The sequence below is a fragment of the Macrobrachium rosenbergii genome, chromosome 42 (assembly GCF_040412425.1).
Source record: "Macrobrachium rosenbergii isolate ZJJX-2024 chromosome 42, ASM4041242v1, whole genome shotgun sequence".
Classification (NCBI taxonomy): domain Eukaryota; kingdom Metazoa; phylum Arthropoda; class Malacostraca; order Decapoda; family Palaemonidae; genus Macrobrachium; species Macrobrachium rosenbergii.
This window is the reverse complement of record NC_089782.1, coordinates 8,684,871-8,701,640: the sequence shown is the minus strand read 5'-3', so window position 1 is coordinate 8,701,640 and position 16,770 is coordinate 8,684,871. Positions and strand designations below refer to the sequence as shown.

At 39.1% G+C, this 16,770-nt stretch overlaps 1 protein-coding gene across 42 annotated transcripts in view; it reads right to left on the bottom strand.

Moving 5' to 3' along the window:
* LOC136827934 (ankyrin-2-like) overlaps positions 1-16,770 on the bottom strand; it is a 790,256-nt gene that overhangs the window by 761,148 nt on the left and 12,338 nt on the right. For 6 of the 42 annotated variants that reach the window (XM_067085418.1, XM_067085447.1, XM_067085425.1 and 3 more), the window contains exon 1: positions 5,621-6,034. The exons of 33 other annotated variants lie outside the window; for them this stretch is intronic. In XM_067085418.1, the coding sequence (XP_066941519.1) occupies positions 5,621-5,683 (63 nt within the window). In that variant the 5' untranslated portion in view covers positions 5,684-6,034. Of the gene's footprint in view, positions 1-5,620; positions 6,049-16,770 lie in introns of those variants that run through there. 3 more of the 42 variants (XM_067085428.1, XM_067085433.1, XM_067085435.1) reach the window with 1 other exon arrangement.

The following is a 16,770-nucleotide window of genomic DNA, read 5'->3' as shown; positions in this document are numbered from 1 at the left end:
GAACAACACTCCTGTATTTATTATGTTTCCCTCAATAAAATGATTAGAAATTCTGGGTAATGAAATTACGCAAGCGCTTTTTAAGAGAGAGAGAGAGAGAGAGAGAGAGAGAGAGAGAGAGAGAGAGAGAGAGAGAGAGAGGTGTAAACAAGAAATGTACAACGGAATCACAACTGCATTCACTGTCGTTTCTATGATCACGAGAGACGAAGGGTGCTGTAATCTTTACGACAATAACTTCGCTAACCACAATGGCATCTCTAAATTTCACCAGTTCTTTTTGGTTGCCGGAAAGACATGCTTGCAAGTTTTACAAATGAATAAAGCCTGATTTGACGTCAGCAAAACAAAAAGGCCTCTCATGTTTGCTTTCACCGTAGCTAAACTAAAAAAAAAAAAGATTAGTTAACACTTTTAATAACCAAGACCTTCAATCTTCTCTGGAATGGAAGGAAAAATCCTGGCTATGTACATTGCAAAAAAAAAAAGGAAAAACTAAACTAGCCCCTTTCGTCACTCATCTCTTGCAACTAAGTACAGGTGGCCGATACCACTTGGATGATAACGAGAACAGGTGTACCATCACACCTGCTCCGAACTACTGACTCATACCATTACCTAGATCAGGGAAGTCGGTCGCCAAAGCTTATCTGGATTATCTACACCAATCGGAATAAGCTGGTGTTCAACTGAGACAAGTGAAAGGGTACATGGATGAGTGCAATTACACTATAGCCGATGTTCCGTATATGTGACCTTGAAAACCGGGGCGAGACTTACTTTTTTCAGTTTAATCAATTGCAAATTGTAAAATAAATGTTTGAACTCTAAAGCACTGAAACCATGTTATGATCCGCAAGCCTAGTCAAGCCTTAAAACTCTCATGTCGGTTTTACATCTTGAAACGAACGCGGCCTGAGGCTCCAGTAAATTCAATTCTGAATACGAAAATACATCTCTATGTCAAATAACAAGCAAGTATTCGAAAGCAATCTGATGATAATTCATGGGTATCAACCATTCTAGACTCCACTGTTCTTTTTTCTGTTTTCCCCTCACAATGCTTAACTCCTCAACTTTTTATTTATTTATTTCATGTAAAACTAGTAATCCATGAATAGCACAAATAACTATTCCAAAAGAAGTTAGAGAAATACAAATACGAAGTACTACTAGGTGCACAGCTGACAGAAGAACAAATAAAATATCGGCAAAGAAAGTGAAGCGCATTGAAGGTTGCTGAATAGGGAAATTTCTTCTTGAGATGAACAATACACTAACGTATTTAAGTGAAATGCATGAATGTACAATACTCATCAACACAACAAAACATACTATGTTCCAAAAAACATATCTTCTTAAATAATGCCATCTTAAATAAAAGGTTTTTAGGTAAATTTTAATTAAGAATATTCTCCCCGAGACCTTGCCAATACTGCACTTAATTGGCCTTGCCTTCAGCTAGCAATTTGCTGCACTGACACTGCATTGCATGCCAACGGCCGCTTACATTTGGCATCGGAACCCATTTCTAAGTTTCTTAACATATCTCGCAATTAAGATTAAATGTTCTGTACCGAAGAATAAAAAATCTATTTACGTACAACATTCAAAAAGTACTTATGTTCCCATACTATTACAAGATAAAGAAGAGTATTGAAAAGGCGTCAATGTCGAAAGCATAGTAACCGTGAAATGCAAAAATCCCACTCTCTGTTGTCAATCCATTCATCATTAATATAACACTGACCTCATATTCTAATATACAAAAAACAACCTGTGGCGCGGCCGCGGCCGCTATGCTGCTAGACAGGCGATGAACCAAAGCACTTGGTGACAAGAAGATTTATGACACAATTGAACTGCCAACTGAGCATAAAACAATAATTATACGGATACGTGCCTCAACCAAGATGTTTTTAGAGTTTATCACTCTTATCATTCGCCCTTTTCTCAGGAAGAGGAATTGGAATAAGGAAGTTACAATCTAGTCAGTAATTTGCACTGACATTCTGTCCAAAGGGGTAATCTTCACAAAATTGCTTATTATTTACGCGAGACCCTGGGAATGAAATCTTACTTTCAATTTTCACCTATACCATATGAGAGTAACTCGATCTCCATCAGCTGAACTGCAGAAAGCAGAATATTATACGTATCTATTCACTTGAAACTTAATCTGGTACACAGGTTACGTAACCCATGTTGCCTACACGAAACCAGAAACGTAATCTGGTGTACATGTTACGTTTCCCTGTTGGAAAGACGAATATTATCCGGCCATATATTGACAAAGCGGAAAATATCAACCTCAATAACCACAGACCCTGGCAAAACGCCTTTTGCAGTCTTGAAAAAACTTTTCGCTACTAAGAGATACGATAATGCAAATCGTTCACTTATCGGCCATGAACAATAATAACGCACAGACACACAAAATACTTATTCGAGTACCGTTTGGCTAAATAAAACTATATTAGACTGAAACCACCAACATGTTTTTAACTTGACTCACTTAGATTATCCTCGTAATTAGTCAGGTCTTTCTTCTTTAGCATCATAAAAATCAAGTCCCAAACAAACACATTTACAAAGGATAAAAAAAAGGGGGTTGGGACAAGTCACCAACCCGACAACTACATTGACAAATAAATCTAGCAATGACGACGAGAGGGGAACGATTATGGCTGGCATATGTTGGGTGCAAACATATGCAACTATCACTTCACCTCCAAGTAATTTTAACCTATGACAGAAAGGATATATGCATTGCCTGTTGATACTAGCAACTGCAGTTTAAATAAAAAAATACCAGAATGGAGAGAGAGAGAGAGAGAGAGAGAGAGAGAGAGAGAGAGAGAGAGAGAGAGAGAGAGAATCCATATCCAATGCGGCCACTTATACAGAATACACACGTACATGTATGTACATATATATATATATATATATATATATATATATATATATATATATATATATATATATATATATATATATATATATATATATATATATATATATATATATATATATATATATATATATATATGTGTGTGTGTGTGTGTGTGTGTGTGTGTGTGTGTGTGTGTGTGTGTGTGTGCGCGCGCTCAAGTACTTAAGCAGGTGTGCAGTCAAAGAAATTACGTTCATAAACCTTCTCCATTCAGTGATCACTGAAACTGCTAATGTATAACTCAATAACGCAAAAAACTGTAATTTGTGTTAAGTAGGATTGCGTTATATTATCATTACCAAAGGAAAAGTATAAACCCACGTATTAATTATTAAAATGAAAATAAAACTTGAGGACAGAGAGTATAGTAATAAATCATTAATGTACAGCACGAAGTAAAGTTGGTTGCTTACATTCCACAAACACAAAATGTGAAAACAGACATTTGTCAAGGATGGCAGATAACGAGATGTCTAAAAAATTGGGAAATTCTCGGCAACACCAACTTCAATTAGACGAAGCTCATGGTAACTAGGTTTTCTTTAGATTTCAAATAGTGTCTTTTTAGAAACACTTTCAGCTTCTGTTTACCTGTAATCCATCCCAGAATAGCAATGAATACATTGGTTTTCCCTCCATCCTTCCAGGGTATTTCTAGCGACCCGTGATTCTTACCACTGCCTGATCATTGTAAGAGAATCAAGTCTTAATCCGGCAGAGAGAGAGAGAGAGAGAGAGAGAGAGAGAGAGAGAGAGAGAGAGAGAGAGAGAGAGAGAGATTAATTTTACTTTTATTATACTTTTTCACATAAATTTTTCCATTTTTGTTTATGGTTTTACAAGCAAAAGCAAACTATTGCAACTTTTGGGAAATTGCAATGTCTAAAATTTACGACAATAATACACCTATAACAGATCCTCTACTTGAATGCTTCTTATACGTTGTTCTAAAAGAAACGTTTCGTTAAGAAAGCTCTAATTCGTTCTAAATTTACCTCTTCCTTTTACTTCTGGTCATTCAAAATCCTTCTTGAGAGTCACTCCTTCCGGTCACTAATTCCTACTACGGTCAACCTCGTCAACAACTATTCGACCTCCACGCAACAGAAATTTACAAAAGAATTCTGGTTACGAAACACACATCTAGCCACCGCGTACTGTAGCTACAGTGGTAAGTAATTCGAATTCCATGTCATGATAATCCTTCTACAAGCTCTGGTGACCAAATATTACATTACGATTAGGGGTCATTATTTGGTATTTCTGTCTCTAGGTATCAACCTTACACTGTGTCCTTTGGCCTTCTTTTTCCTGGTATAAACTCCGTCTCCACTTTACTACCCCAATCTCAAGTCACCGCTTTTTTTTTTTTTTTTTTTTTTGCACACTTTTTGTTCTCCATTTTATCTATTGTAACTTCTGGTCGCTTGCTTATACTTAGAACTTCTGGTCAATGCACAACCAATTCAAGACCTGTTATCACCTCATTATCTAACCCCAAATGCAACGTAATCTTCAACTACTCTCAGCTCAAACCCAGGGCCTCATGTAATTCTGAATATTTATTTTTCATCATATTGCTACGTTTTGGGATCGTAAAAATCTCATTTAATCTTTAACAACTGTATTTGGTCTTCACTCCTCTTTTTTTCGTTCTCCAATTATTACACTTAAAATTCGAACCAGATCGAGTTGCCAAAATGTTATATGGTAGCTACTTTTACATTGCTCACAAATTCATCTTAAAAATGTACTTCCTTTCGAAGATCATCATATATTAACTCTTCATATGAAAAAGCTTAATGAATATGAAAGAAAAATAAATATGCGTTAATCTCGTGTGTAATCTTGTCTTACACAATATGAAAGATGCCCACGTTAAATTTATAATTTTCACGATTATCTTACAAATTTTCATAAAATATTCGTATTTTCTGAAACAATATTTGGATTTTCAAAGCACAGTTCATGTTAACAAATAATAAATTAATCATATTATTCGTGTGTTGCCCCGACCCAGATAGGTGCAACTTCCTAAATGATCTGTCAGGTGATGGCCGACATAAAACAAAATGCTGAGGTGGAGGAGGCCAAAATGATTCCACGACGGCTGTTTTTATTGAAAAGTTCTTAATTATTGTGGCACTACTGTTACGAGTAGTAAAGCACGCAAAAATGATGTATTATTTCTATTCCTAAATACCGCTCTTCTAATTAATCACGCAACCTCTAACTTCGGTTAACACACCATTGCCAAGGATTTTAGGATAAACTTAAAAATATATATCTAAGCAGATATCATTTTACAAAGAACTACTGAATTTAATTAAAATGCCTTCAATTTCTACTAAACAAAAGCGAAGATTAATGATTTTACAAGTTATTTTCATTAGTTCTTGAGTGAAAAAGTTACAAACACTGGTTTTCCTGTCTTACATGAATAAACAGCCACGGATACGTCACACAAATTAAGCTACATCCACACGCTATGACTGTAGAACTCTTTGCTAAGAAGCTACCGGGAATTCAGGAGAGCTGTGGGTTATTGGGAGATGAAACCTGTACTTGAGCAGTTATCGATGGCACGTCTCACAATTCTAGCTATTAAATTGTGGAGGACATCCGTCTCACAGGAGGTTTCTCACTGGTCATTCTGAATATACTTACACTTTGCTGCTGCTGCTGTTCCTGCTGTTGCTCCGCTTGTTCTTCCTGTTCCTTGCCCGCCATGTTGTAAGGCTACTTAAGCAAGCCACAACAGTGGGGGTATACAAGCAGACAAAGTAGTTCAAGCAAAGAAACCTTTCTTCCGCTCGTCGCTCGGCGCTCGTTCGTCGTGAGGTGAAGATTGGGCGGGGGACTTGTGATGAGAGTTAGGCAACGAAGACTGCGATGAAGCTCCCCGAAGGACCCGATGTCTTACAGTCTTTCGCTGGACATAAAAGGGCTCCTTCCACGGGCCTAGAAGATGACCTGGCCCCAGAGGACAGCGAGCACCTTCTCCTAATCACTCGCGCGCGAGCACACACACACACACGGTAGTGGGGTGTGGCCACTCTCTGTCACACCACCATCAGCACTGCCGGACCAAACCCAAGAAGAGTGCCAAGGTGCCATGCCATGCCCGGGTAGCTTTGGCACTACCCTATCTATCCCCTTACCCCTCTCTTACTTCGACTGCTAAATGCACCATCAGTACCTTCCCCGTTACCCTCCTAACCTCTCCAAGGTATAAGCCTTACCTGGTTGCGTTCTGCATTAACCTCGGTGTTCTGCTGGCGATTTTAATAAGTCTATAATATAAAAGTATTTCACAATAGTAATTTTCCCTTTAAAATTTACAAATGATATAACAGGAATAAGTAATGGACGTGTAGATTCAGATATCTCAAAGATATAAAAAGGGTAACTAGAAACGGCAACCAGATATAACGACCTTGGCCAATAGGATTGGCACAGATACCCTAATTATCTCATTTTCCATCTAATCTACGTCTTCCTTTACTAATATTAGGACGTGATTAACAATGTCACTGAAACCGTGCATTTGTAAATTCAACTTCCTATAAAAGCAAGATTCTACAATTATCTATAAAACACATTAGATATAATACCAATATAAATAGCAATATAAAATATTAGATTCAGGCTCAGGTCTATAACTACAAATTTAATCACCGATTCCGTAGAAGATATGGGAGCCTTTGCAAACAATCGTATAAGTCTGCTCGTTACTTTCAAATAATACTGCTAACAGACGGACACACACACACAAACAAACTAATCTAATACCATAACATCCTTAAGGGAGATAATCAAAAGACTAATGTTGCAGGCCATAACAGTCTCCAAGATGAGATACATTCTCCTGGTAACCCCAGCTGCTTGAATCTATTTCAAATCCTAAAATAAAAAAAAAAAAATACTTTTAAGTAACTAAGTTGCAGAGCTTACAGTAAGCTGGAAATCTTTGCGTTTCTAAAATACTTGGAAATACTTCGCCTAGATACGTATCAGGAGGTTATATCATCTTATGGCAACAAGAAGCATTTATAAAGAACACAAAAAACCCACTTTTCGTTAATTACAAACAGACTAAGCAGTGACCGGACCGAGCCCTAACTTCTGACGCGTTGCTATTATGCAAGTAATTCAAAAGATATACTTACCAATCAAAACTTTCGACAGCAAAAAAAAAAAAAAACTCTAAACATAAAACAACGATGATCATATGAAGTCTACTACATGTCAACTTAAACAGGAAAATATAAAATATAAAATGGACTCCCGGCACTGAGCGCGTTGAAATTGTCTATAAACTTGCTTGCAAGTATTATTTTCTTTTCTCTCACATCCAGCATGCATACCCTTTTGAGGACATAAGAAATTCTTTTCCCGCACGTACAGGCTTCCTGCGCTACGGAGTAACCTTTCTTTATAGAAGCCCATACCATCTTGGCCGTAAAATCTCTGTCATCACGTATTTTACATATCTGCCCCGTTCGTTCCACGTTATCAAAGAAAAGAACTCATTCTGGCCCTATTTTTCACAAAAGCAAACGGTCTTTTGCACACAACAATTGACCGTATCTATGCCACTCTTTTCCTAAGACCTCCTTACTCCACCCACATTTAAAAAGAAACTGTGCCCTTTACCACCGTCAAACGCTTTTCAATATTCATTCTTTTCTTTTTCTTAGTAGAGTTCGCTTTATTTGCGTCATTGCCTGTTCACTGAAAAACAGCTCTCATAAAACTTGTGTGAATAAAAGGAAATGTAAAGTATATCATAAAGAAACTTCCAGTTATTTGGGGAATTCTCTAAACGCCACTTCCGCTTGGACCCTCCCAGAGTATCCCAATCATGAGGAGACACCAAGCGCTACCAGAGGAAGAGGAAGAGAAGAGAAGAGAAGAGGAGAGAAGGGAGTGACTCCACACTATTTCGAAACACCTCGCACCAATAAATCTATCTTCCTCCCAGTTCCTCTCCCTCTCGTACCCTTGCGTAAAATTCTTCCTAGTTCTGATTTCCCTCACTTTCTTCACTTTCTCCGCTTTAACTCTCTCTCTCTCTCTCTCTCTCTCTCTCTCTCTCTCTCTCTTCTCTTTTGACGAATTCTTTAGAAACCACCGATTAGGCCTAAAACCATAACAAAATAATGGCAACATAAAGCTGTGAAGAAAACTTTTGAAGTGTACGGGCACAGTTAAAGCTAATGGGTTTTGGTATAAAGATTAAAGGAGACTATATATACGAGTATGTATCCCGCACGACTTGCATTAAAAAACTTTATAAAAATAGTTAGTGGCTTCACCGCAGTAAACTGCATTCATGGCTTTTAATATTCAATCACTTGAACTATATAACGCAACGGGCTATCGTGACGACTGAAAGAAGCAAAATCCAAAACCAATCCAGTCACAGTCGAAAGAAATGATAATATAGAAAGGTCTAGCCTCAGGTAGTATCAATTTCCCCGGTATAGGGGCAGTGCCGTCATTGTATCTCACGTGGTAATCTGTAGGCTTTACCTGTATAATGCCTGCACCAACCTTCTAGCCTTTTACTTTACCTCCATTCCAACTTGCTTTCTTCAGTCTTGCTGTCCAATCTCTCAAACGATTACCTCTTGGTGGAACTGTGGAGTTTTCTCCCAGTCTCACCTTTAGATCCTTGTACTTCATCTCCTTTATTTTCTAGACCTATTTACCTTCGTATCCAACACAACTCCCTCTTTACACTGCCCTAAGTGCTGAATGGCCGAGTGCACCAGTACTTCACTTGATAAAATCCAATCATATATCAAATTTGTATGTTGCTGAGGTGAACACTTGTCAATACGGCAGTAAAATTCATCTTATGCCTTCTTCCCTTTTATAGTGTTGCACCGGAATGGTAGAACTTTCCGATTCTCAGGTCTCTAGGGATGAGGTCGCTATTCCCTCACAGTCTCTTTGGCTCAACCTAACTCTGATAGCCATGAACAGGTGAGTTAACTTGTCGGCGGCATGTACAAAACTGATCCACGGACCTTACAAACGTGAGCTGGCCACGGTTCAACGCTCTACCACTTAACTACGGCATCCCACAAGTAATTCTGCTGTCATACGGAATTAGCAGTTATTTTTTTAACATTGCTGATACCGGTAGTTGAGAGAGAGAGAGAGAGAGAGAGAGAGAGAGAGAGAGAGAGAGAGAGAGAGCATTTTAGCCATTCGTGACGCTATATGCCCTGGGCCTATCCTTAAGTACGAAACATTTGGAACATTATCATGTCCCAAATATCTCCTTAGACCTTGAAGATCAAGTGACTTAAATTTACTCATGAAAACAGCCAAAAAAATGAAGTCAACAGAAATATTTACCGTACCATCGATACCAAAAAAAATGAGCGTAACAAAAAAGTGCAACGGAAGCCATATGATTCCATCCCACTGGAAATAAAACGCCTAAATCGCAAACATGTCGAGATACAAGCGAACTCCTTTTGCCACACAGGTTCAGGGCAGATCTATCTGCCATGATGGAGCTGCTAAGCATATGACATGGCCCAATTAAATCCACAGCAGGCTGGTCACGTAAGACACCTCATTGTTACTCTCCTTACGGGATATGGATGCGACAAAAAACAAAAAATCACGCAAAGCATTTATGCGTCAACACGAAAGACACCGTAACGGTCGAAATATAACTGCTTCTTTTAAATGTATGTCATTTTCATAGCCATATTGTACAGAATAAATAGATGATACAACTATGTATCCTAGTTATATCAATGAAATCAGCACATTGTTTTACTGGACGTTTTGTGCCGAACAAAACAAATAAAAAAACTTTACAAAAATGAAAACAGGGTAGGCGCAAAATTTAGAAATAGAAACAAAAATGCATCAAAACAGCCCACGAAAATAATAAACACGGGCGAAAAAAAGCAATAGGAAATCAAGATATGAAACAAGTCAAGTGAACATCAGCTAAAAACTCAGAGTGAAAAATTAGCTGTGAATGACAGAACCATGAGAGAGAGAGAGAGAGAGAGAGAGAGAGAGAGAGAGAGAGAGAGAGAGAGAGAGAGAGAGAGACTACTATCTTGTACCCAACCAACCACAAATACAAATGCTTCTCCGAACAGCTATTTTCACATTCTTGTGGTCATGGCCTCCTCCCGATGCATGATTGCAATCCTAATGGTTCGATGGCGCCTGACAGGCCCACCACCACCATCCCATCATGCCATTATTGCATAACGGGCATAGGCTATATCACTGAGGGTATTACTGTAACCCTACATGGGTGCCAGAAAGCCCCAAAAAGCCTCGCATCACGTACACGGTTAAGTGAGAAGTGACTTCAGCATACACAGTAGCAATTCAAAAGAAAGAGTCACCTCAAGTAAAAAATGCGCCGAACTTTCTTCGGCGCAATCGAGTTTTCTTTACAGTGTATAATGTTATATGAAACTCTCAGCCGCGGCCCATGAATCTTTCTGCCACGGCCCGGTGGTGGCATGTGTTGTTGGCACCTAAAGTGGTGCCGGAAGCACGATCATGGCTAACTTTAACCTTAAATAAATAAAATATAAATTACTGAGGCTAGAAGGCTGCAATTTGGTATATTTGATGATTGGAGGGTGGATGATTAACATAACAATTTGCAGCCCTCTAGCCTCAGTAGTTTTTGAGATCTGAGGGCGGATAGAAAAAGTGCGGACGGACAGACAAATAGCCATCTCATTAGTTTTATTTTACAGAAAACTAAATAGACTGAAATGCCCAGTAAATTTCTGATCACTTCAATAAGCTAGTCGACCGGCTGTCGTGGGATAGATGAGGGTGTATGGTGATTCAGAGGGGGTCGAGTAAAGGAAAAGTGGTAAAGCAAGTACCTTATATTAACCAACAGAGAGAGAGAGAGAGAGAGAGAGAGAGAGAGAGAGAGAGAGAGAGAGAGAGAGAGAGAGAGAGAGAGAGAGGACTTATTTAATACATTCTTTGCTCACATTTACTAAATAGATTTTACCTTGCATCTAAAAAATACGTGAATCATGAAAATATATTGTGTAAGACGAAAAGCATCAATAAATATTGAGGCAATTACAAAGACTAAACAATGTCATAGGGTCTGAATTTGTTTATAAAGATTTCAAGAAATACTTTCCACTCGTAAGCAAACTCATATTTATACTGCGCTCTATAAATGTTACTGCTAAGGCTGTCGTATAAATTAATCAAATATGTTAAAAAAACAGTTGAACATACTTCAACAAGCTAATACCGTATACAGTAGTAAGTCACCATTGTCTTTAAAACCGCATTACCTAACATCAGTATCATGAGTTTGCCTAATTGCTGGCACAGCTATGGTTCCATTCAAGTTTCAACGACGATTTTTTTAAACCATATAGGCTAAAGGAGACTGCATCAAGTCCTTGGATGACTTATGCTTATAATTTAAGTTTTAATATTAAATTACATTCAAATATGCCTAAAAACGTCAAACCTGGAAAAAGCAACCACTTTTACCGAACTTACTTATAATGAGTGCTTCCCAAAGTATAACTATACCTTATCTACCGTTTTGATGTGGATAACTTTCACCAGGTTCGTATACCACCAAGCTTGAGGACATAACATTGGGGTTTGTTGGTCTTAGGCAAACTGCTCGGACAGGTGGCCTTCTTCATTTCCAGCAGTAGTAATTATGATTCAGACTGTCAGCGGATGACATGCTGTTTGGCCATGTCATGAGCTCTTCCCAAGTGGAAATTCACCCCAGCCTTTTGCCTCTCCGTCTCTCTAAAGCGATGGGCACTAATCCTTTTGCAGAGCCTCGGCAACCACCTTGTGTCGAAGGTCATCACGTCACACTCGCCATTGTCGGAGGTCTTCCTATCCATTTATTATTAAACTGAGACTTCAGTGGGCCTTATTATGACTGGAAATAAGTGACTAGACTTCGGAAGAATGGAAAACAACTTTTGGAAGAAGGGACCTTCTGAGGGATGGATCCGCAGCATTGTAGTTTCTAATTACGACTTTTTTCCATAAATGTTTAATTGCTATCTAAACCAGGATTTTTCATACATTTCCTCTTCACCCCGCTCTGTTTTCCCACTCCATAAGTGAGTAATCTATTTTATACAAAAGTGCTTAATAGATGAAGGATCTTTGCTTGTTCCATACGAATGAATGCAAACACTGAATAATAATAATATTATAATTATTAATAATAATAATCTATATGCAAAACATATAAAACTGATAAAAGGCGAGCAACTACTTATTTGCAAGGCTTCCTCGAATGTACATTGTCTCAATCTCTCCAGCCTAGTGCAGTTTTCAAATATGCAATTGCATCTTGTTACAGCATTCTAAAGAGAGCTTAACCAGAGAAAATAACTATCGCAATATATTACTGTAACCTCAACTACTACCTCGAGACCAGGACTTCCCAACTCTCTCTCTCTCTCTCTCTCTCTCTCTCTCTCTCTCTCTCTCTCTCTCTCTCACCAGATATGCAAGGGATGGTCACAGTAACGAATCAACCAAACAATGTTCAGATACGGATGTGATAACCGCTGAAGCATATTTTCAAATAAATAAATGTTAACAATGACTGAGTTTAATTAAGTCTCCAAAAAACAGGTACGCGGGTTTATTTATTGAAACATTTGCATAAATTTTAATGATTAGCTAAACAGCCTTACAGGAGGAGTTAGAACAAATTAAACCCATTAAAAGTTAAGTTACTATGTTCAAACTAGTCGTCACTTCGCAAAGAATTCTGGGATCTGTGTCATAATGCAGGTATATACAGTAGTTTCAGGTCCTAGATTATGTTTGTGAAACACTCTGATAACCTTCTCAACAGGACCGGAGAAATGGTTTTGGAAAATTTAACTTCATGTGTAATACAGGCTATGGCAAAATTTCAATTTCCCACCAAGGCAAACTTGAAAAAGAAAGGGCCAGTAAGTCTCAAAGTATCAGATATACAAATTCAAAGGCTTTTTTAAAAATCTTTTGGAGAAGTCCCATAACTAAAAGCTCCAAACAAGTGATCAGTTTGATAGCGATAATAATGATGACGACGTTCCTTATAGCTATGGTGATTATAACCACGCGTTCTAAGCACAAATCCTCCGGACAAATTCTGCCAGGACAAACAGACATGATCATTTCAGTACACCTCAAAAACTTCGTCTGCGGAGGTTTTAATGAACTATTAAGTTAACAATTATCGAAATCAAAAATAACTTTATTTGCTCCTCCTTCAGGCCTGCTGATTAAAGCATCTTGAACTACGAAGAAGAAAACCTAATAATTCGGTCAGATTACTCAACGCACTGTGCATTAAGGTCCAAACCGATGCAAACTCTGATTCTCAAAACCGTTAAACTAAAAAAGGTGTTCTTATTCAGTTTCTTGAAGGCATATTTAATCACAAGAAAGCAAGTCCTAACCAAATATGAAGGTATGAGCCATTGTTGTAAGCATCTCCTCCTCAGGATACCAAAGAGGGCTAGGTAGGAAAGCCTCTTGTGAGGAGATGAGTTACGTGGACACAGGCGGTGGTTTGGTAACAGCCCTACCACAACCTTTCCTCCATGCTCTCACCCAAGGTCTAACCCATCTTGGTGTAATAACTTGACGGCTCGTATAGTACGGCTCCGACTCCTTCCCGTAATTCTTCCTACCCCGCAAAGACCCAATTCCCCAAAACCCATTCAACATTCCATCCACACTGGTTTCCATTCACAATCATTCTTACCCCTTTTAACATCTACCTTCCCCCTTGCCATTCTCTCAACAGGGACTACGGGAGAACGCACGGACTTTAAATAAACGTACAAAAGGAGAGAGGGGAAAAAAAAAGGAATGGGGCGGAAGAAAAGGTATTGAGTCTTTTCAAATGTCACACACGATCCATCCCATTACATATACACACATTCCTCAACTGCTAAAGTAATAAAAAATATGCGGAAAAGTGTCGCCAGTACGAGTAACTAAACAGCAACAAACAAACAACCAGGCAACTATCACACACCGGCTTAAACCTTCCCTTAACCTTCCTTTAGCATAATCCGTTCATACAAAAGTCCTATAAACAAACTGTAAGCATTTCCTTAATCTGCTGCGTGCATACCCCATAGGCCTAGGCTATTTTAGTGCCCGGCGGCTAACCCTTTTTTTATGACGGTATCTATCTGATAAGCCTTTAAAAGGTCTGTTGACGGAGACATATCTTCCATTCCTTCTATAATCATATCAGAATTACTTTTCAGTGTTCATCTCTACTCAAGGTAGTCGTCGGCAAGGAAGTATACCCCCTGGGACGACGCCTATTCTGTCATACCTCTTCTTCAGTGCAGAGACCGTAACCCTAACCAATACCGTTTTCGTTCATGAAAGTTGGCCTTTGTAGTAGTTACGACCTGCATTCCTGGATCATGTGGTTCCACCACCCCTCCGCCCAATCTGTATCTTGAAGAATCACAGCAAGTAAAATTAAACTGAAGAGGCGAAACTACACATGTCCATGTGTGAAACCCTTGTCTTTAAAGAAACTTTTTACGCATACAGTACCGAGTATTTATATAAAAAAAACTGGGCTCGATCAGTCACACATTTACAACAAACTCCAACGGTAACAAAGTAACACTCCTGAGCCGTATCATTCTCTCGGCATCAAAGCCGAATGCCCACAAAATCCCGGACAGCGCAGGCTAATCCATAGAGCCCAACGATTTCTCTCATCTTTAGGGTCTTTGGCTCAATAGCCTTCCGACCTAAGCCACAACGTCCACCCTAATAATCACACAATCATCTCTGAGAATCATTTATCTAAAGAGCTATTCATCTCTCCTCCTGCTTTTTTTTTTTTTTTTTTTTTTTTTACCTGACGACATTCCCCAGCACTAAATTCTGTCAACCAATTATACGTTCGGTGAAACGAAGGAGGAAGGGGGAGGGGGGAAGGAAGAAAACGATAGTAGTTAGGAAGACTACAAAGGATACGTAAAAGACAGGAGAGTCACTATTACACAAATTGGGTTTTAAGACCTATAAATGCTCTTAGCTGCCCAGTTTCTACGAGCCTTTAGCAAACGAGGGTAGGAGGGAGAAGATTTTTCGGCTGGGACGTTGTGGAATTACTTGGAATTGAAAAACCAGTTCACGTCATTGGGCTCGGATACTAGACTGAATAAATCAAAATGGTCGAAATAGTGTAATCCATATCAGAATAGTACAACCAACGCGGCCGTACTTCTATGCAAAGATGTGCACCTGTTTGTCTTAAAGTCGTACTTTGATGATTTGCCAATAAATTTGTAATCAAACTTTTTTTGTTACAGTTACGTACTCAGAGTCTAAACATTCGAAACAGTCCAGTTTTATACTGATTCCAATCTTATTAAACAACGGGATTTACGCATACTAACAGCGCCGAAGTACAAGTTAACTCAAGACCCATGGTTTCTTCGAGCATTTTAGGTTACTTGAACAAAAAGACACCTACATTACGTAAGAGAGGCCACCATCGTGTGCATATTCTATCTACATCGTTAGACACAAGCGATGTGCAGAGATGAATACGTCTACCTACGGAAACTTGAGAAGTAAATGGGAGGTTTGGGGGCCATCTCCACTGTGGGATGGATAGAGAGAGAGAGAGAGAGAATGCTCGAACTACCCCCTCCCACTCCAACCTCCTGGGTCAATTCAAGCCTATTAGGTGAATCAGCGTCCCCAGACAGTAAACGCCCTTCCCATTCAGGAGGACCTGTCTCCAGCCTCCCCTCCCACCATAGGAGCCTTCAAAGAAACCCTGTGGTCAGCTGGGAAAGCCCTCAAGGGGTGAGATAGTAAGTCCTCTTGGAAAGCATAATGGGAAGGACTTTCGATACAACTCTCAATTCCAATTTCAATATTTGTGTGTTTTCTTAGAGGGATTTACGTTTTGCCCCTTATTAAAGGGATTTAAGTTTGTGCGTCTTATTTACAAAGAAAAGAATCATGATTAGTGTTCCATCATTACAATGCATTTATATAAAAACAAAAGCTTTAACCATTTTACCCTTACACAAATTAGCCACTCACTACAAAAGACACCGATATGTCGCCTAGGATTACGACCGCGGCTACAAACTGAGCTATCAATGACGCCCATGTATTCTCCACATAACCAGGTAGCCGCAAATCACATCGAAGACGTGCCAAACTGGTACAAACTAGTGCGGTAGCTAAAGCATCAAAAATAAGACATGACCAGTATGGAAACACGAGACAACCAAAACCTGAAAAATTAACTCAGGCCACACCCTTGACACAGTAGGATATTTCTCGGCACAAATAAACGTTCCAGAGCGCGCCAGAGTCGCCTAACCATTTTACACCTTCACCCACCATTGCCAGGTTTGAAACTTGCCCCTACACCCATAATCTGAGCCCATGGATGTTTAGCACGACAGAATCCAGTCCATGAAAAGATCCTTTTGCCCCGTATAAAAGCGGGATTAAAGTTACAAGGTAATCACGGCGAATTTCAAAACTTCGCCACTGCAATGTCCTTTCACAAATGTAAGGACAAACGATACAAGACGACGCAGGCGTGCTTGGCAGCCTCGTTGGCAAGTTAATCTAAAACGCACTTTACTAATGAATAGCTTAAATGAGAGGAAATTACGCATGACATCCTGGTTGCCCTAGTCGACTAAAAAGTCTTGTTAGTTGCAGGTTTTCCCTTAATTTGGCAATATACGAAGGGGTAAAGCAATCACGTAGCACTCCAGCTATGAATATACAATAAGCTT